The sequence below is a fragment of the Pseudophryne corroboree genome, chromosome 4, assembly GCF_028390025.1.
Source record: "Pseudophryne corroboree isolate aPseCor3 chromosome 4, aPseCor3.hap2, whole genome shotgun sequence".
NCBI lineage: Eukaryota > Metazoa > Chordata > Amphibia > Anura > Myobatrachidae > Pseudophryne > Pseudophryne corroboree.
The window spans coordinates 482,876,355-482,898,631 of NC_086447.1; the positions used below are offsets into that span (position 1 = coordinate 482,876,355).

General features: G+C 44.8%; 1 protein-coding gene across 3 annotated transcripts in view; it reads right to left on the bottom strand.

Annotated features, from left to right (window-relative positions):
• Positions 1-2,186: 2,186 nt before the first annotated feature.
• The window catches only part of PDSS2 (decaprenyl diphosphate synthase subunit 2), a 574,604-nt gene continuing 554,513 nt past the window's right edge, over positions 2,187-22,277 (bottom strand). For 2 of the 3 annotated variants that reach the window (XM_063917071.1, XM_063917070.1), the window contains exon 9: positions 2,187-4,033. In XM_063917071.1, coding sequence (XP_063773141.1) covers positions 3,881-4,033 — 153 coding nt within the window. In that variant the 3' untranslated portion in view covers positions 2,187-3,880. Of the gene's footprint in view, positions 4,034-4,254; positions 4,374-22,277 lie in introns of all 3 variants that reach the window. The other variant, XR_010176032.1, reaches the window with a different exon arrangement.

A 22,277-nucleotide genomic window follows, 5' to 3' on the forward strand; every position in this document is an offset into this window, starting at 1 on the left:
CTGCTGGAATGACCAAGAAGCAAAGTTTACAGAAGGACTCCAAAGACCAGTGATCATCTTCCCTTCTCCTTGTAGTTTTCGTGGATTTTTTATTACTTATTGAAAGTGGGGTGACATTAAATCAAGACGCATACAGTACTCCAAGATTAGCTATAAGCCTGGCATTAATATTGATTTTTGTGCTATCTCAAGTAGGCACAAATAGAAAAGACCATAGAACAGCATGTAAGGAGGCGAAACGTAGCAAAATTTTGCAGTGTCGCTTGATTTACAAGTGTGGGTAGATCTTTGTCATTGATCTTTCAGTTACAGTTCTGTTTTCAATTTGATGGTTGTATTATTATGTGTGCTGCATACAGAGGAAAGTGTAGTTTTTATATTTTGATTTCTATCCCTGCTGCAATAGTTTTCTGAAGGCTTGGTACCTACCCAGGGGTGGTCTTCAGGTTGCCGACTGTCGGGATCCAGGCGCACAGTATACCGGCGCCGGAATCCCGACAGACGGCATACCGACAGATATTCTCCCTCGTGGGGGTCCACGACCCCCCTGGAGGGAGAATAAATAGCGTGGTGCGCTACCGCCACCATGCCCGCAGCGTGGCGAGCGCAGCGAGCCCGCAAGGGGCTCAATTGCGCTCGCCACGCTGTCGGTATGCCGGCGGTCGGGCTCCTGGCGCCGGTATGCTGGTCGCCGGGAGCCCGGCCGCCGGCATACAATACTACACCCCTACCCAGTAGCTCTTGCTTGGCTGCCAGTCATATTTCCCTAGAGCAAAGAAAGTTTGTTGATGATACAGTAAATTCCCCAAACTTGTATTTTATTAATACATATTATAAAGAAATTACATTTCAATTTGAATATCACATCAAAGATAAAAAAAGAAACAAAAACTCCACATGCTATACATAAACTTGTGTATAAAACTCTTTTAAATTGTATACTTATCTGTCACTTCCTATTTAACCATTTTGTAATTTATTTTCTCAGGTACATTTTAACAACATCCCTTTTATCTGTAAATCTTCACAAATGCAAAAAGCTGGTGTGTTTGTTGCAAAACATTTCTGGATATATACTGCTTGTAAAAATGTATGTGATGTATTTTTTCTTATTCACAGGGTTGTCAAATATTATTCTAAAAGTTGGCTTACAGAAATTGTTCATGTTTATGACATTTGTAACAATTGTAATGTGTGTTTCCAAGATCAATGTAATGATTTCTTGATAAGTAAAATATAATTCTCTGTGGGCTATTATCTCAGTATCCATGGTAACAAGACAGAATACTTTCACAGTGCTTTTGTACTAGTCAAATATGGTTGAACACTTTAGCGCACAGGTATATAGTTTAAGACAGGAAATACACAGAGTTATATCTCTAGAGAGAAACCTTTAATTTGCTATGTCTTCCCACATCAACCACTACCTTCTAGCACTTTGGAATTCAAAATGTCAATATGGGCTTCTTTTTAAGCTTGTGTTATTCTACTGGAACTACCCTAAGGTTTGGAGGCTTGACATTATTTTCATAATAAAAATATTTGAGGTCTTGAGTGAAATAAAAATACACCAACCAAAACAAGAAAAAAAACTAAGTGAAAAAATACTGTAACATCTTTTATACAGTAAATGAGCAGAACACACTGCACAGATGTCTGTAAACAATGATGCATGCTACTTCGTTAAAACAGAAGTCCTCCCCTAATCATTAGTATGCAACAAGTGAAATAACTTGGTGACCAGCTATATGCTCTGTAGGTGAAAGGAAGGGAGAATTGGGAAAAAGAGAACTTGACTGAAATAACTTTACTTCAAGTGTCTAAGTGAGCGATGTAATGAAATCTGTTTGCTGTGCTAGCTGTCTTCAGATTGGGCTGTAATTACAGCACAGAAGGAAGAAAGGTAGCTGAGTCTCAATCTAGATAATTTGTGTAAACTCAGCCTTCTTGTCAACGTTGTTCTCACATTGCATGCATGCAAACCACAAAAAACATCTCCGATGAACAAAACAGAGACAGGCTCGAGTTCCGAGTTTGTGATTACCTTATATTCTGTCACTGGAGTTTTGAGAGTTGTTTAATCTGTCAAAGGTTAGAAAACATTTTCAGATACACGGTCACCGTGACCATTAAAAACAAATGAAATCTGTTCTTTCAGATTCATTATGTACAAGTAGAAGTCCAGCTGGATAAAATACTGAAATTTTAATTTTTCTCTCTGAGAAAAGTTAACAAAGATTAAAAGCTATGGTACAGACATGATGCGAAAACAGGCAATTACAATGTGTTGTATATTTCAGCCTGGAATCTGCCTGGGTTTGACAAGCTAAAGATTATTATTTACTTACCCAGAGGAATTATTTTAAAGACTTCATTCAAAAACAAAACAGAAAAAAAAATATCCCCATACACTTTTTAAATACACGTTCATTTATTTCATAAATCTGGTTGGTATTCTCTGGATGCCAGAGCATTCACAGGGGAACTTTATATTATTAGAAATCTGTATAAAAAGCAGCACGTACGGGTGAGACACGCTTCTCCTGGAATTTGACAGTTACTATTATGCTGATCATCTCTGTGGTTTTCAAAATAAGGCCCATATTTATCAAACCTTGGAGAGTGATAGATTGCACTTTAATAAAGCACCAACCAACCAGCTCCTGTCATTTTTCAAACACAGCCTGAGACATGGAAGTAAGGAGCTGAATTTTTAGTACTTTATCACCGTGCAATTTATCACTCGTCAAGGTTTGATAAATCTGAGCCTAATTTCGAAGTTGTGACAAATGAGTTTTAGTTTTTGCTAATGTATGTTTTACATTTTGTTCTGAAACCTTTCTTTGTATTGTACAGTAGAATGAGTACACTGTTCAATACTTGGCTATATGCAAATGTTAATTCATTGATATTATTTCAGTAATCATCACTGCATATAGCATATGCTGCTGCTGAAATGTCAGTGGCTTTAGTTTAGTTACTTTACCATTACAATTACTCTCACAATTTATACCATATTTTGTCTGGAAATCCCATACACTTTATAATAATGAGTGAACCAGTTTTGCTATTCGAAACAAAATGTATAATTTAAAAGGAGTACATTTCGTTAATAAATGTAAAAAAGATATATTTTATGTTACAGACATTCAGGTGAACATTACAGACAGGGCTCTTCATTTATGTGTCAGAATACTGTACATCTCTCATTACAAATAAATATTGCAAAAGCTTACAACACATTTGTAGCATTATATAATGCAGATTGTGAAAGCAGTATTGTCTACAACAGAATACTATTAAAACAGGACTGCGTTCATTTTTAATTAACAATATTCACATACTGCGTGCACATTTCGGATGACTCCGTTTCACATTTCTTGGTACCGAGGAGTGTCCTTGATGTGGGCACACACTGCATGCTTATCAGGAACTTACTGTCGTTTAGAAGAGAGAATTCCTACCGACACCTGCAAAACCCCGCCCCTTCTGTCCTCCCCAGAGCAGGAAAACCACAGGCCACCACACTGGCGCCATCCCTGGTTATGTCCAAATCAATAAGGGCTTATTTCCTGGCCATTTGCTGAGGTCACTGCAGCACACCTCATTAATTATTTCTACTTGTTCTGCCTCAAGTATGCTTCTGGCATGACAAGAGAAAACGGTTTGACCTTTTTTTTTTCTCATTCTATTTTTATCTTTAGCAATTCAGACAAGAAAGGAATAGGATGTACACCCAACGCAATATTATGAATGAAAATAGTGATGCAATCTAGCCCATTGATGACCATTCAAAATTTTCCAGTCCACAATATTCAGATTTACTAGAATAACATAAAATACAATAAAAATAAGCAGCAACATTTAGCTGAGGACAGTGTCAGTGAAATCTAGTCACAGCATGTACGATGTTCTCTAAGGCAGATCTGGCCTTTGAGGGAGGGAAGCAATGTAAATTCTCCAGAGCTTTGTCTCCATGGTAACAGCACAGGTCAGTTGCTGCAGTCACACCTTTGCCAGCCTTGACTGCCTCCTGCAATTGTAAGAAAGCACAGGCACATGTGAGACACCAGTCATATTGTCACATGGCACATATTTATATCATCTCTCGCCTGTTATTATCTAACAAAGAAAACTACCAGCGCTGCTAAATTAGAAGGTGCTGAAAATGACTGCTTCAAGTGATCACATCACGCTGATTAACATGAGACAGCTTTTTTTTTGGCTAAGATGATAGGGAACGTCATGACCTGCCTGATTTGGAAGGTGTAAAGTTCAAATCACTACTTTTCTAAGATGTTTTTCTTTTTCACCACAAAGTTGTGTCAAAGGAGCTTCATGTCAACAAAGAAGAGCAAAGCTGAGTTTAAACGCTGTAAAAAAAAACATGTCTGTAAACCGATTAGCAAATGACTATAGTTCCCATTATTAAGAATTCAATCCCATACAGGCCATCATCATGGTGCATTCCTCTTCTGAATTTTAACAATGCTTGTTATAAAAACTAATTTCTCCTGTCTGCCCAGATGCATTAAGGCAATAATAGGTATAATGAAGTCACCCTAAAAAGCAAACTAAAATGAGAAATATTTGTGGTTTATTTGTATTTTGATATTAAACTTTTATCACTTTAGTATGATTTCCTCTTTATTATATCACAAAGGAAGGCACAGTGGTACAATTCCTCACAAATCCAATGACAAATACTGTACATGGCAAAAAATAAGATTTTACTTACCGATAAATCTATTTCTCGTAGTCCGTAGTGGATGCTGGGGACTCCGTCAGGACCATGGGGATTAGCGGCTCCGCAGGAGACAGGGCACAAAAATAAAGCTTTAGGATCAGGTGGTGTGCACTGGCTCCTCCCCCTATGACCCTCCTCCAAGCCTCAGTTAGGATACTGTGCCCGGACGAGCGTACACAATAAGGAAGGATTTTGAATCCCGGGTAAGACTCAAACCAGCCACACCAATCACACCGTACAACTTGTGATCTGAACCCAGTTAACAGTATGACAAACGTAAGAGCCTCTGAACAGACGACTCACAACAATAACAACCTGATTTTTTTTTTTTTGTAACAATAACTATGTACAAGTATTGCAGACAATCCGCACTTGGGATGGGCGCCCAGCATCCACTACGGACTACGAGAAATAGATTTATCGGTAAGTAAAATCTTATTTTCTCTGACGTCCTAGTGGATGCTGGGGACTCCGTCAGGACCATGGGGATTATACCAAAGCTCCCAAACGGGCGGGAGAGTGCGGATGACTCTGCAGCACCGAATGAGAGAACTCCAGGTCCTCTTTAGCCAGGGTATCAAATTTGTAGAATTTTACAAACGTGTTCTCCCCCGACCACGTAGCTGCTCTGCAGAGTTGTAATGCCGAGACCCCTCGGGCAGCCGCCCAGGATGAGCCCACCTTCCTTGTGGAATGGGCCTTGACAGATTTAGGCTGTGGCAGGCCTGCCACAGAATGTGCAAGTTGAATTGTGCTACAAATCCAACGAGCAATCGTCTGCTTAGAAGCAGGAGCACCCAGCTTGTTGGGTGCATACAGTATAAACAGCGAGTCAGATTTTCTGACTCCAGCCGTCCTTGAAATATATATTTTCAATGCCCTGACAACGTCCAGCAACTTGGAATCCTCCAAATCGCTAGTAGCCGCAGGCACCACAATAGGCTGGTTCAGGTGAAACGCTGACACCACCTTAGGCAGAAAATGAGGACGCGTCCGCAGTTCTGCCCTGTCCGAATGGAAAATCAGATATGGGCTTTTATACGATAAAGCCGCCAATTCTGACACTCTCCTGGCTGAAGCCAGGGCCAGTAGCATGGTTACTTTCCATGTAAGATATTTCAAATCCACCGATTTGAGTGGCTCAAACCAATGGGATTTGAGAAAATCCAAAACTACATTAAGGTCCCACGGAGCCACTGGGGGCACAACCGGGGGCTGTATATGTAGTACTCCTTTTACAAAAGTCTGGACTTCAGGAACTGAAGCCAATTCTTTCTGGAAGAAAATCGACAGGGCCGAAATTTGAACCTTAATGGACCCCAATTTGAGGCCCATAGACAATCCTGTTTGCAGGAAATGTAGGAATCGACCCAATTGAAATTCCTCCGTGGGGGCCTTCCTGGCCTCACACCACGCAACATATTTTCTCCAAATGCGGTGATAATGTTGTGCAGTCACCTCCTTCCTGGCTTTTACCAGTGTAGGAATGACCTCTTCCGGAATGCCTTTTTCCCTTAGAATTCGGCGTTCAACCGCCATGCCGTCAAACGCAGCCGCGGTAAGTCTTGGAATAGACACGGTCCCTGCTGAAGCAGGTCCCGTCTTAGAGGTAGAGGCCACGGATCTTCCGTGAGCATCTCCTGAAGTTCCGGGTACCAAGTTCTTCTTGGCCAATCCGGAGCCACGAGTATCGTTCTTACTCCCCTTTGCCGTATAATTCTCAGTACTTTTGGTATGAGAGGCAGAGGAGGAAACACATACACTGACTGGAACACCCACGGTGTTACCAGAGCGTCCACAGCTATTGCCTGAGGGTCTCTTGACCTGGCGCAATACCTGTCCAGTTTTTTGTTGAGGCGAGACGCCATCATGTCCACCTTTGGTTTTTCCCAACGGTTCACAATCATGTGGAAAACTTCTGGATGAAGTCCCCACTCTCCCGGGTGTAGATCGTGTCTGCTGAGGAAGTCTGCTTCCCAGTTGTCCACTCCCGGAATGAACACTGCTGACAGTGCTATCACATGATCTTCCGCCCAGCGAAGAATCCTTGCAGCTTCTGCCATTGCTCTCCTGCTTCTTGTGCCGCCCTGTCTGTTTACGTGGGCGACTGCCGTGATGTTGTCCGACTGGATCAACACCGGCTGACCCTGAAGCAGGGGTTTTGCCAGGCTTAGAGCATTGTAAATCGCTCTTAGCTCCAGTATATTTATGTGAAGAGACATCTCCAGGCTTGACCATACTCCCTGGAAGTTTCTTCCCTGTGTGACCGCTCCCCAGCCTCTCAGACTGGCATCCGTGGTCACCAGGACCCAGTCCTGTATGCCAAATCTGCGGCCCTCTAACAGATGAGCACTTTGCAACCACCACAGAAGAGACACTCTTGTCCGTGGCGATAAGGTTATCCGCTGATGCATCTGCAGATGTGATCCGGACCATTTGTCCAGCAGATCCCACTGAAAAGTTCTTGCGTGGAATCTGCCGAATGGAATCGCTTCGTAAGAAGCCACCATCTTTCCCAGGACTCTTGTGCATTGATGCACAGACACTTTCCCTGGTTTTAGGAGGTTCCTGACAAGTTCGGATAACTCCCTGGCTTTTTCCTCCGGAAGAAACACCTTTTTCTGAACCGTGTCCAGAATCATTCCCAGGAACAGCAGACGTGTCGTCGGGGTCAATTGAGATTTTGGAAAATTCAGAATCCACCCGTGCTGTTGCAGCACTACTTGGGTTAGTGCTACTACGTCCCCCAGCTGTTCCCTGGACCTTGCCCTTATCAGGAGATCGTCCAAGTAAGGGATAATTAATACGCCTTTTCTTCGCAGAAGAAACATCATTTCGGCCATTACCTTGGTAAAGACCCGAGGTGCCGTGGACAATCCAAACGGCAGCGTCTGAAACTGATAATGACAGTTTTGCACCACGAACCTGAGGTACCCTTGATGTGAAGGGCAAATTGGGACATGCAGGTAAGCATCCTTGATGTCCAGGGACACCACAAAGTCCCCTTCTTCCAGATTCGCTATCATTGCTCTGAGTGACTCCATCTTGAACTTGAATTTTTGTATGTACAGGTTCAAAGATTTCAGATTTAGAATAGGTCTTACCGAGCCGTCCGGCTTCGGTACCACAAATAGTGTGGAATAATACCCCTTTCCCTGTTGTAGGAGGGGTACCTTGACTATCACCTGCTGAGAATACAGCTTGTGAATGGCTTCCAATACCGTCGCCCTGTCTGAGGGAGACGTTGGCAGAGCAGACTTTAGGAACCGGCGAGGGGGAGACTTCTCGAATTCTAACCTGTAACCCTGAGATACTATCTGCAGGATCCAGGGGTCCACCTGTGAGTGAGCCCACTGTGCGCTGAAATTCTTGAGTCGACCCCCCACCGCCCCTGAGTCCGCTTGTAAAGCCCCAACGTCATGTTGAGGGCATTGCAGAAGCCGGGGGGGGGGCTTCTGCTCCTGGGAAGAAGCTGCTTGGTGCACTCTCTTACCCTTTCCTTTGCCTCGGGGCAAATATGACTGTCCTTTCGCCCGCTTGTTCCTATAGGAACGAAAGGACTGCGGCTGAAAAGACGGTGTCTTTTTCTGTTGGGAGGGGACCTGAGGTAAAAAAGGTGGATTTCCCGGCTGTTGCCGTGGCCACCAAATCCGATAGACCGACCCCAAATAATTCCTCCCCCTTATACGGCAATACTTCCATATGCCGTTTGGAATCTGCATCACCTGACCATTGTCGCGTCCATAAACTTCTTCTGGCAGATATGGACATCGCACTTACTCTCGATGCCAGAGTGCAAATATCCCTCTGAGCATCTCGCATATAAAGAAAAGCATCCTTTAATTGCTCTAAAGTCAATAAAATACTGTCCCTATCCAGGGTATCAATATTTTCAGTCAGGGAATCCGACCAAACCACCCCAGCACTGCACATCCATGCAGAGGCGATGGCTGGTCGCAGTATAACACCAGTATGAGTGTATATACTTTTCAGGGTAGTTTCCAGCCTCCTATCCGCTGGATCCTTGAGGGCGGCCGTTTCAGGAGACGGTAACGCCACTTGTTTAGATAAGCGTGTGAGCGCCTTATCCACCCTAGGGGGTGTTTCCCAGCGCGCCCTAACCTCTGGCGGGAAAGGATATAATGCCAATAACTTCTTTGAAATTAGCAGTTCATTCAATTCGTCTGATTCAGGAAAAACTACAGGTAGTTTTTTCAGACCCCACATAATACCCCTTTTTGTGGTACATGCAGTATCAGAGATATGCAAAGCCTCCTTCATTGCCGTGATCATATAACGTGTGGCCCTACTGGAAAATACGTTTGTTTCTTCACCGTCGACACTAGATTCGGTGTCCGTGTCTGGGTCTGTGTCGACCGACTGAGGTAAAGGGCGTTTTACAGCCCCTGACGGTGTCTGAGACGCCTGTACAGGTACTAACTGGTTTGCCGGCCGTCTCATGTCGTCAACTGATTTTTGTAATGTGCTGACATTATCACGTAATTCCATAAACAAAGCCATCCCTTCCGGTGTCGACTCCCTAGGGGGTGACATCACCATTACCGGCAATTGCTCCGCCTCCACACCAACATCGTCCTCATACATGTCGACACACACGTACCGACACACAGCAGACACACAGGGAATGCTCTTATCGAAGACAGGACCCCACTAGCCCTTTGGGGAGACAGAGGGAGAGTTTGCCAGCACACACCCAAGCGCTATAAATATATAGGAACAACCCTATAGAAGTGTTGTCTCCCTTATAGCAGCTTAATATATATCAAAAAACGCCCAAAAAGTGCCCCCCCCCTCTCTGTTTTACCCTGTTTCTGTAGTGCAGTGCAGGGGAGAGTCCTGGGAGCCTTCCTCGCAGCGGAGCTGAGCAGGAAAATGGCGCTGTGTGCGGAGGAGATAGGCCCCGCCCCCTATTTCGGCGGGCTCTTCTCCGGAGTTTGTGAGACCTGGCAGGGGTTAAATACATCCATATAGCCCCAGAGGCTATATGTGATGTATTTTTTAGCCAGAACAAGGTATTCTCATTGCTGCCCAGGGCGCCCCCTGCAGCGCCCTGCACCCTCCGTGACCGTTGGTGTGAAGTGTGTGACAACAATGGCGCACAGCTGCAGTGCTGTGCGCTACCTCATGAAGACTGAAAAGTCTTCTGCCGCCGGTTTCTGGACCTCTTCACTTTTCGGCATCTGCAAGGGGGTCGGCGGCGCGGCTCCGGGACCGGACTCCATGGCTGGGCCTGTGTTCGATCCCTCTGGAGCTAATGGTGTCCAGTAGCCTAAGAAGCCAATCCATCCTGCACGCAGGTGAGTTCACTTCTTCTCCCCTAAGTCCCTCGTTGCAGTGAGCCTGTTGTCAGCAGGACTCACTGAAAATAAAAAACCTAAAAACTTTTTCTAAGCAGCTCTTTAGGAGAGCCACCTAGATTGCACCCTGCTCGGACGGGCACAAAAACCTAACTGAGGCTTGGAGGAGGGTCATAGGGGGAGGAGCCAGTGCACACCACCTGATCCTAAAGCTTTATTTTTGTGCCCTGTCTCCTGCGGAGCCGCTAATCCCCATGGTCCTGACGGAGTCCCCAGCATCCACTAGGACGTCAGAGAAACTGTGATTACAAGTGTTTTGAATACGATATGGAGACAGAGCTATTGTGTTCGCAGTGGCAGATTGTGCTTTAAATACAAAACACCACTATCTACAAAGTTTGTTTTTTTAAATAACCCCCTCCCCCCTGAAAGTAAAAAGCTTACATGAAGTTTTCATTCTAAGCCAATGCTCCAGCTGGCCAGAAATGCAGGTTTAATATAACACAAGACTATATTAATGGACCAGTAAGCCTAAAACACAACAGTAATCCTAAATGACAAATGACATAATGGAAGTGGTAGCAATGACATTTCAAAATAACCAGAAATTTGTTCCAAAATATTTAGCATAACAATTTGATGAATAAGAAGAATTATTTTCCTATCACTCTGTACACTAGGGGTGGGCAAAATTCATCCCGCGAGCCTATCCGGTCCGGCCTACTGCTTCACACCACTGCACAATGACAAAGCATGACCGACCAACCATTTATCACTGCGCTATAGTACCTCCAAACCGCGGCCGCCACCGAGATCAGCTGGATGCAGCTGTATACTCCCGGCTACACGCTCACAGGCACTGCAGTTCTGTGGTGCACTACAGAGCGACTGTCTCCTGGATCCCCCCTACCAGAGCAGAGGTATTAGCCAGAAATCCATGGTGTGACTGAAGTGCAGGTTGAGCAACATAACTGTTAAATAAGAACGCGTGAGAGCCGAATACCTAGAAAACAATTACATGCCGGCAGTCATTCATTTTTACATAGTGTTTGCACTATCATTTTTATTTATACTATCTGAAGTGATGCTGACAGTTTTCACATTTTAATAATTATGGGTGTGGGTACCATTCATTTTTAGATCAATAACTTTTGTGTATTGACATCTGAAGGTGTGTTGTAAACTAGCAAAACATTGAAAGTTCTTTTCAAATCTTCAGTATTTAACTAATCCAACCCTTGTGCAGCTATACAAGCCATTTACCCACCCCTCACTTCATAAAATCACATGCAAGACCGTTTGCGTGGTCACTGTCGTTATTGCTGAAGAGAAAAAGCACCTTGACATCTGACACACTTGCAACTGACAGCTAAATGTATATCAAATCTAAATATTTGAGAATCTGAGGTTCCGATGCTGTTGTAGCTGTACCCTACAAAAACATGGTGGAGAAAATGAGAGAGAAAGGAGGGGGAATAAGGGAAAAAGTACAAAGGGAAGCATGGAGAGAGAGAATAAGAGAGGGGTGAGGGTGAGATAAAGGAGGGGAAGAGAGAGAAACAAACAAAATAGGTGGATATAAAGGGGGAGTGAGATAGAGACGAGGAAGGGGGCAAGACAGGGGACGAGAAAAAGAGAGCGGGACTGGGGGGTGGTTAGGCTAAGAAAAGTACCACCCTCTGCACAATACTTAACGACCTGGTGATTGACGGTTCCAATATACTGGTATCCGGTCTATAAATGTCCACTAAAAAGGTCTACAATCAATAGGTATTCTTACAATTATGGTCATAAATATACACTTGAGTTACGTAAACCCTGTGGTCTGCATGAGTTTTAATAAATGGTATAAATCATTAGACCAAAGCACACCAACGAAAAACAATACCTTTAATCATTTTTCTGCACAGTAGTATAAATACTTTTACATCTTATATACAGTATGATTGTGCAGAGGAGGAAAATGGTATGCTGGGATTTTCAACAACATGATGCAATGTTTTCTTAACCACTTAACTGGCTAATAGCTTTTCCAAAAATGGCCCCAAAATTTTTATTCTTTTTAATCAGAAAAAAATGTAAATAATAGCTGAATCAAGGTTATAGGGGTATATGCAATTCACGGCGAATCGCGGCAATTTTTCGCCGTTTTTTAATTCGACTAAATTCGCCAGGTGAATTCCGGAAGGTGGCTTCCGGAATTCACCATATTCAATGAAAAACGGATTCGCCAGAATCGCGGGCGAAAATCGGCCGATTTGGCGGATTTTGCCGCGATTTTAAAAAACGGGAAAAAACGGGAAAAACCCGAAAAAAAAATGGCGTGGGGTCCCCCCTCCAAAGCATAACCAGCCTCGGGCTCTTCGAGCTGGTCCTGGTTCTAAAAATGCAGGGGAAAAATTGGGCAGGGATCCCCCGTATTTTTAAAACCAGCACCGGGCTCTGCGCCTGGTGCTGGTGCCAAAAATACGGGGGACAAAAAGAGTAGGGGTCCCCCGTATTTTTAACACCAGCATCGGGCTCCACTAGCTGGACAGATAATGCCACAGCCGGGGGTCACTTTTATGCCGTGCCCTGCGGCCGTGGCATTAACTACCCAACTAGTCACCCCTGGCCGGGGTACCCTGGGGGAGTGGGGACCCCTACAATCAAGGGGTCCCCCCCCCAGCCATCCAAGGGCCAGGGGTGAAGCCCGAGGCTGTCCCCCCCCATCCAATGGGCTGCGGATGGGGGGGCTGATAGCCTTTTGTGATAATAAAAAGATATTGTTTTTTCCATTAGTACTACAAGTCCCAGCAAGCCTCCCCCGCAAGCTGGTACTTGGAGAACCACAAGTACCAGCATGCGGGAGAAAAACGGGTCCGCTGGTACCTGTAGTACTACTGGAAAAAAAATACCCAAATAAAAACAGGACACACACACCGTGAAAGTAAAACTTTATTTCATACGCCGACACACACATACTTACCTATGTTGACACGCCGACTGCCACGGTCTCCGACGATCCGAGGTACCTGTGAAAAAATTATACTCACCTTCCAGCGTCCAGAGGTACATCCAGGTCCAGAGATAATCCACGTACTTGGCAAAAAAAAAAAACGGACACCGATCCATACCGGACTAGAAAGGGGTCCAATGCTTTCACATCAGACCCCTTTCTCCCGAATGCCGGGACATTACGTGACTCCTGTCACTGAAGTCCCTTCAGCCAATCAGGAAGCGCTACTTCCGTGGCGCTCATCTGATTGGCTGTGCGCTGTCTGTGATGTGACAGCGCATCGCAAAGCCGCTCCATTACTTTCAATGGTGGGAACTTAGCGGCTAGCGGGGGGGTCACCCGCCGGTCAGCCGCTGACCGGCGGGTGACCTCACCGCTAGCCGCTAAGTTCCCACCATTGAATATAATGGACTGGGCTGTGCGATGCGCTGTCTGCTCAGACGCACAGAGCCAATCAGATGAGCGCAACGAAGTTGCGCTTCCTGATTGGCTATAGAGACCTTTCTGTGACAGCTGTCACTGACAGGTCTCTCTGCATTCGGGGATAGGGGTCCCATGTGTCAGCATGGGACCCCTTTCAGTCCGTTTGGTCGGGTATTTGCGGTTTGTTATTTTCTACAAGTACGTGGATGTATCTCTGGACCATGGCTGAGGTGAGTATATTGATCTTTTTTTTCAGGTACCCCTGGATTCTACATGGAGAAGAGGACCGATGTCGGCGTGTGAACATAGGTAAGTATGTGTGTGTCGACGTAAGAAATAAAGTTTTACTTTCACGGTGTGTGTGTCCTGTTTTTATTTGGGTATTTTTTTTCCAGTAGTACTACAGGTACCAGCGGGCCTGTTTTTCTCCCGCATGCTGGTACTTGTGGTTCTCCAAGTACCAGCTTGCGGGGGAGGCTTGCTGGGACTTGTAGTACTACTGGAAAAAACAATATCTTTTAATTATCACAAAAGGCTATCAGCCCTCCCATCCGCAGCCCATTGGATGGGGGGGGGGACAGCCTCGGGCTTCACCCCTGGCCCTTGGGTGGCTGGGGGGGGGGGGACCCCTTGATTGAAGGGGTCCCCACTCCCCCAGGGTACCCCGGCCAGGGGTGACTAGTTGGATATTTAATGCCACGGCCGCAGGGCACGGCATAAAAGTGACCCCCGGCTGTGGCATTATCTGTCCAGCTAGTGGAGCCCGATGCTGGTGTTAAAAATACGGGGGACCCCTACTCTTTTTGTCCCCCGTATTTTTGGCACCAGCACCAGGCGCAGAGCCCGGTGCTGGTTTTAAAAATACGGGGGATCCCCTGTCAATTTTTTCCCCGCATTTTTAGAACCAGGACCAGCTCGAAAAGCCCGAGGCTGGTTATGCTTTGGAGGGGGGCCCCACGCAATTTTTTTTTCGGATTGTACCGTTCCAGCAATATAAAAAAAAAATAATAATAATAATATTTTAAAAAAATTATAAATAATATTTGTGCCTCCAAAAAAAAAAAAAAAAAAGTACCTAATCCCTTCTAATATAAATAGATCTGCTATTCCCCCCAAAAAAAACCACAAAAAAAACCATGGCCCTCATTCCGAGTTGATCGGTCGCAAGGCGAATTTAGCAGAGTTACACACGCTAAGCCGCCGCCTACTGGGAGTGAATCTTAGCTTCTTAAAATTGCGACCGATGTATTCGCAATATTGCGATTACTAACTACTTAGCAGTTTCAGAGTAGCTTCAGACTTACTCTGCCTGTGCGATCATTTCAGTGCTTGTCGTTCCTGGTTGACGTCACAAACACACCCAGCGTTCGCCCAGGCACTCCCACCGTTTCCCCGGCCACTCCTGCGTTTTTTCCGGAAACGGTAGCGTTTTCAGCCACACGCCCCTGAAACGCCGTGTTTCCGCCCAGTAACACCCATTTCCTGTCAATCACATTACGATCGCCGGAGCGATGAAAAAGCCGTGAGTAAAATTACTTTCTTCATAGTAAAGTTACTTGGCGCAGTCGCAGTGCGAACATTGCGCATGCGTACTAAGCGGATTTTCACTGCGATGCGATGAAAAATACCGAGCGAACAACTCGGAATGAGGGCCCATGTTTAAATTTTTTTTATTTGTTTTCACCCTCCAAAGTGTGGCGGATTGAAAATGACGAATTTGCTGTCTAAAAGCACTGCTGTCGAATTTCCAAACTTGAATTGAATATGCTTTGGTCGAATTGCAGCACTTATATCATTGCAGAAAAGTCGAATTTGCAAAAATTCGAATTTAAAAAAGTCGAATTTTGAAAGTCCGTTTTTTGGTCGGAAAGCACTGAATTGCATAGGCAAATTTTTTTTTTGGTCGAAAATGACCCGAAATTCGACAATTTCGGGAATTCGACCGCAATTGCATATACCCCATAGAGTGTTATAAAGAGTAGCAGAATAGCAGCAGGGGGTGGGTGCTGCTGCGTCTCTCTTCCTGGGAAAGGGGGGGGGGGTGCTTGGGGGAAGGCGTGGCTGCAGGGAGTGGACAGCCAGACTCACACTGTCAAGATCACAATCACAATTGAATAGAGAGGCATAAGAGGCAACTCTGAACACTGTGAGATTGCGCTGCAGGAAGCCTGTCTTCTGGCAGTTGTAGCTGTGATTCTCACACTGTGCACAAGGAGGGAGGAAGGGGCTGCAGAGGTTGGAGAGAGCAGAGGGGCCAGCACGGTCTCCTGAGCCCAGCTGCCAGAGGGCGTTTCTGATGCAACCGTGTCAGGGAAAGCTCGGCTTGGTATGGTCGCATCTGATGCAACCAAGCCAGGTAAGGGGTTAAAGCTTCAATGTGCATTCCAAAAAAATTACCAAGTGGTAACTGTTTTGTTTTTGTTTGTTTATTTGTTGTTGTTTTTTTTAACAAAAAGGTCGCCAAAAATTATTGATATTTATTTAAGAATATGTATTTCAATATTTTATTGAACAAACAGGTACCAATTGGTTATTTTTTGGAATGCACATTGAAGCTTTAACCTCCTCCCTAGTGGTAACAGAACCTCAGTGGCATACAAGCACGTGGAGGCCACACACACTACTGAGCCTCATTTTGACTTGTTTTAAGGACATTACATCAAAGTTGGATCAGCCTGTAGTGTGTTTTTCCACTTTAATTTTGAGGGTGACTCCAAATCCAGACCTCCATTAGTTAATAAATTTGATTTCCATTGATAATTTTTGTGTGATTTTGTTGTCAGCACATTCAGCTATGTAAAGAACAAAGTATTTAATAAGAATATTTCATTCATTCAGATCTAGGATGTGTTATTTTAGTGTTCCCTTTATTTTTTTGAGCAGTGTGTATATATATATATATATATATAGCAGCGCAGATGTACGGCACTCACAACCATTTAGAAAGGAAGAGACAAAAGCACATTTGCTATACAACGTTTCAAACTCTATTTGAGTTTTTCTTCAGGTATGTTTTACCTGAAGAAAAACTCAAATAGAGTTTGAAACGTTGTATAGCAAACGTGCTTTTGTCTCTTCCTTTCTAAATGGTTGTGAGTGCCGTACATCTGCGCTGCTGTATTTCCCCTTTATTGTAAGGGCACCAAACCAAGCTGCTTCTTCCTCGTGGAGTGGCGGGCCTGCTGTTTTGTGTGTATATATATATATATATATATATATATATATGGCGTGGTGAGAGTATGGCGCCACAAGTATAGGTGTATAGGCCGGCTATAAGATTTAAAAATGTATACGTAAAATGTATTAGCCAAAAAGTGTAGACACTCCTTTAGGAATAAAAGGTGTCAGCTGACCCCAATAGATAGGCAGTGATAAGCTGCCTGTTAGTTAAAAATGTGCAAGGGAGGGTAGGGGTAATAGCGACTCACAGTGTCTACACATAAAAGGATATATATATGAAGAAATGATAAAATACGTATTTCTAAAAAACAGGGGGAAATTTATTATAAAACAATTATAAAATTACAAAATTATAAAATTACAATAAGAGAATTGTATATTTTTGGATGGTCTAAAAAGTTGTGAAGAAAATATAAAAATATGAGGGTTGGATTTAAAACATGAATTTAGACTAATAAAAACATAAAAAACATAACTGGAACAATAAAAGTATATAAAGGTATTTTCAGATAAGAGAAAGGTGCTTATCTTAAAAAGGAAGGTCACTTGAGGTATACCCAACGCGTTTCGTCCATCTGACTTCATCAAGGGGTAGAGAGCTACTGAGCAGACATTCTATTTATAGCCAGAGTGGTTAACAATGTAACTATGACATCACTTCCTGTTTGGGACTACTTGGTTAAGCAATTAAAAACGGCCTCATGAAAATTAAGATCTAGATGTTGCCAGGGATAGATCTAGGGAGCTTAGTCTGCATGGGATGAGTTTAGTTAAAAAACGAGTGTCTTAACTGGTATTACAACATAAAATAGAGTGAGATGTGTCCAACATCTAGATCTTAATTTTCATGAGGCCGTTTTTAATTGCTTGATGAAGTCAGATGGACGAAACGCGTTGGGTATACCTCAAGTGACCTTCCTTTTTAAGATAAGCACCTTTCTCTTATCTGAAAATACCTTTATATACTTTTATTGTTCCAGTTATGTTTTTTATGTTTTTATTAGTCTAAATTCATGTTTTAAATCCAACCCTCATATTTTTATATTTTCTTCACAACTTTTTAGACCATCCAAAAATATACAATTCTCTTATTGTAATTTTATAATTTTGTAATTTTATAATTGTTTTATAATAAATTTCCCCCTGTTTTTTAGAAATACGTATTTTATCATTTCTTCATATATATATCCTTTTATGTGTAGACACTGTGAGTCGCTATTACCCCTACCCTCCCTTGCACATATATATATATATATATATATATATATATATAAATAAAATAAGATTTTAAACCTACCGGTAAATCTTTTCTCCTAGTCCGTAGAGGATGCTGGGGACTCTGTAAGGATCATGGGGATAGACGGGCTCCGCAGGAGACATGGGCACTAAAAATAACTTTAGATATGGGTGTGCACTGGCTCCTCCCTCTATGCCCCTCCTCCAGACCTCAGTTAGAGAACTGTGCCCAGAGGAGACGGACAGTACAAGGAAAGGATTTTGTTAATCTAAGGGCAAGATTCATACCAGCCCACACCATTCACACCGTATAACATGGAATATACGAACCAGTTAACAGTATGAAACAAAACAGCATCAGCCCGAGACTGATTAAACCATAACATAACCCTTATGTAAGCAATAACTGTATACAAGTCTTGCAGAATTTTGTCCACACTGGGACGGGCGCCCAGCATCCTCTATGGACTAGGAGAAAAAGATTTACCGGTAGGTTTAAAATCTTATTTTCTCTTACGTCCTAGAGGATGCTGGGGACTCCGTAAGGACCATGGGGATTATACCAAAGCTCCAAAACAGGCGGGAGAGTGCGGATGACTCTGCAGCACCGATTGAGCAAACATGAGGTCCTCATCAGCCAGGGTATCAAACTTGTAAAACTTTGCAAAGGTGTTTGACCCCGACCAAGTTGCCGCTCAGCAAAGCTGTAATGCCAAGACACCTCGGGCAGCCGCCCAAGAAGAGCCCACCTTCCTAGTGGAATGGGCCTTTACAGAATTTGGTAACGCCAATCCAGCCGTAGAATGAGCCTGCTGAATGATGTTACAGATCCAGCGAGCAATAGTCTGCTTAGAAGCAGGAGCGCCAACCTTGTTGGCTGCATACAGGACAAACAGTGCCTCTGTTTTCCTAACCTGAGCCGTTCTGGCTACATAAATTTTCAATGCCCTGACCACATCAAGGGACTCGGAATCCTCCAAGTCCCGCGTAGCCACAGGCACCACAATAGGTTGGTTCATATGAAAAGAGGAATCCACCTTAGGCAAAAATTGAGGACGAGTCCTCAACTCAGCTCTGTCTACATGGAAGATCAGATAGGGGCTTTTGTGAGACAAAGCCGCTAACTCAGATACTCTCCTAGCAGATGGCAAGGCCAACAACATGACCACCTTCCAAGTGAGATACTTTAATTCCACCGTTTGAAGCGGCTCAAACCAGTGAGACTTAAGGAACCTTAACACCACGTTAAGGTCCCATGGTGCCACTGGAGGCACAAAAAGAGGCTGGATATGCAGCACTCCCTTCACAAAAGTCTGGACTTCTGGGAGAGAAGCCAATTTCTTCTGAAAGAAAATGGATAGGGCCGAAATCTGAACTTTAAATTTTAGGCCCAAATTCACTTTAGTCTGGAGGAAGTGAAGAAAACGGCCCAGATGGAATTCTTCCGGAGGAGCATTCTTGGACTCACACCAAGACACATACTTCCTCCAAATACGGTGATAATGTTTCGCCTTCACCTCCCTCCTAGCCTTTATCAGAGAAGGAATGACCTCATCCAGAATGCCCTTTTCAGCTAGGATCCGGCGTTCAACCGCCAAGCCGTCAAACGCAGCCGCGGTAAGTCTTGGAATAGACAGGGCCCCTGTTGCAACAGGTCCTCTCTGAGAGGAAGAGGCCACGGATCTTCTGTGAGCATTTCCTGCAGATCCGGATACCAGGCCCTTCGAGGCCAATCTGGAACAATGAGAATTGTCTGTACTCCTCTTCGTTGTATGATTCTCAATATCTTTGAGATGAGAGGAAGAGGAGGGAACACATAGACCGACTGGAACACCCACGGTGTGACCAGGGCGTCCACTGCTATCGCCTGAGGGTCCCTTGATCTGGCGCAATATCTCGGAAGCTTCTTGTTGAGGCGTGACGCCATCATGTCTATTTGAGGCAGCCCCCACTGCCTTGTAATCTCTGCAAAGACTTCCCGATGAAGTCCCCACTCTCCGGGATGTAGATCGTGTCTGCTGAGGAAGTCTGCCTCCCAGTTGTCCACTCCCGGAATGAAGACTGCTGTCAGAGCGCTTACATGATTTTCCGCCCAGCAAAGAATCCTGGTGGCTTCTGTCATTGCCACTCTGCTCTTTGTTCTGCCTTGGCGTTTTACATGAGCCACTGCGGTGATGTTGTCTGACTGAATCAGAACCGGTAGGTCGCGAAGCAAATTCTCCCCCTGACAAAGGCCGTTGTATATGGCCCTTAATTCCAGTACGTTGATGTGTAGACAAGCCTCCTGGCTTGACCACAGACCTTGGAAGTTTCTTCCCTGTGTGACTGTTCCCCATCCTCGGAGGCTCGCGTCCGTGGTTACTAGAACCCAGTCCTGAATGCCGAACCTGCGACCCTTTAGAAGGTGAGCACTCTGCAGTCACCACAGGAGAGATACCCTGGCCCTTGGGGACAGGCTGATCATCTGATGTATATGTAGATGTGACCCGGACCACTTGTCCAGAAGGTCCCACTGAAAGGTCCTCGCATGGAACCTGCCGAATGGAATGGCCTCGTAAGACGCCACCATCTTTCCCAGAACTAGAGTGCATTGATGCACCGACACCCTTTTCGGTTTCAACAGGTCCCTGACCAAGTTCTGGAGTTCCTGGGCCTTTTCCATCGGGAGAAAAACCCTTTTCTGTTCTGTATCCAGAATCATGCCTAAGAAAGGCAATCGGTTCGTTGGAACCAACTGTGACTTTGGTAGATTGAGAATACAGCCATGCTGCTGCAACACCCTCAGGGAGAGTGATACGCTGTTCAGCAACTGCTCTCTTGATCTCGCTTTTATTAGGAGATCGTCCAAGCACGGGATAATTGTGACTCCCTGCCTGCGCAGGAGCACCATCATTTCCGCCATTACCTTGGTGAAAACCCTTGGGGCCGTGGAAAGCCCAAACGGCAACGTCTGAAATTGGTAATGACAATCCTGTACAGCAAATCTCAGGAACGCCTGATGAGGAGGATACATGGGGACATGAAGGTATGCATCCTTTATGTCCAGGGACATCATATAATCCCCCCCCCCCTCCAGGCTGGCGATGACCGCTCTGAGCGATTCCATCTTGAACTTGAACCTCTTTAAGTATAGGTTTAAGGATTTTAAATTCAGAATGGGTCTGACCGAACCGTCCGGTTTCGGGACTACAAACAGGGTTGAGTAATACCCCATCCCCTGCTGAAGCAGGGGAACTTTGACCACCACTTGTTGAAGACACAATTTTTTAATCGCATTTAAAACTACCTCCCTCTCTGGGGAAGAAGCCGGTAGGGCCGATTTGAAAAACCGGCGAGGAGGCACCTCTTCGAATTCCAGCCTGTAACCCTGGGAAACAATGTCTATTGCCCAGGGATCCACCTGTGATTGAACCCAGACATGGCTGAAAAGTCGAAGACGTGCCCCCACTGGGGCGGACTTCCTCAGGGGAGCCCCAGCGTCATGCAGTGGATTTTGTAGAAGCCGGGGAGGACTTCTGCTCCTGGGAACTAGCTGTAGTTGGCAGCTTTTTCCCCTTGCCCTTACCTCTGGCAAGAAAGGAAGATCCCCGTACTCTCTTGGATTAATGCGACCAAAAGGACTGCATCTGATAATGTGGCGTTTTCTTAGGCTGTGAGGAAACATAAGGCAAAAAAGTTGATTTATCTGCAGTAGCTGTGGAAACCAGGTCAGTGAGACCTCCCCCAAACAATTCCTCACCCTTGTAAGGCAAAACCTCAATATGCCTCTTCGAGTCGGCATCACCCGTCCATTGTCGGGTCCATAGGGCTCGCCTAGCAGAAATCGCCATAGCGTTGGCTCTGGAACCCAGTAGGCCCACGTCTCTCATATATAGGACCGCATCCTTAATATGACCCAAGGTCAATAAAATGGTTTCCTTATCCAGCGTATCAATATCAGCAGATAAGGTATCTGTCCACGCTGCTACAGCGCTACAAACCCAAGCCGACGCTATCGCCGGTCTGAGTAATGTACCAGTATGTGTGTAAATTGACTTCAAGGTAGTCTCCTGCCTGCGATCAGCAGGGTCCTTGAGGGTTGCGGTATCTTGAGATGGCAGCGCTACCTTTTTGGATAGGCGTGTCAACGCTTTGTCCACCCTTGGGGAAGATTCCCACCGTATCCTATCCTTAGCCGGGAAAGGATACGCCATAAGAATCCTCTTGGGAATCTGCAGTTTCTTGTCTGGAGTTTCCCAAGCCCTTTCAAACTCATTTAGCTCATGTGAAGGGGGAAAAGTAACCTCAGGTTTCTTTTCCTTATACATGCGCACCCTCGTGTCCGGGACCGAGGGGTCATCTGTGATATGCAACACATCTTTTATTGCAATGATCA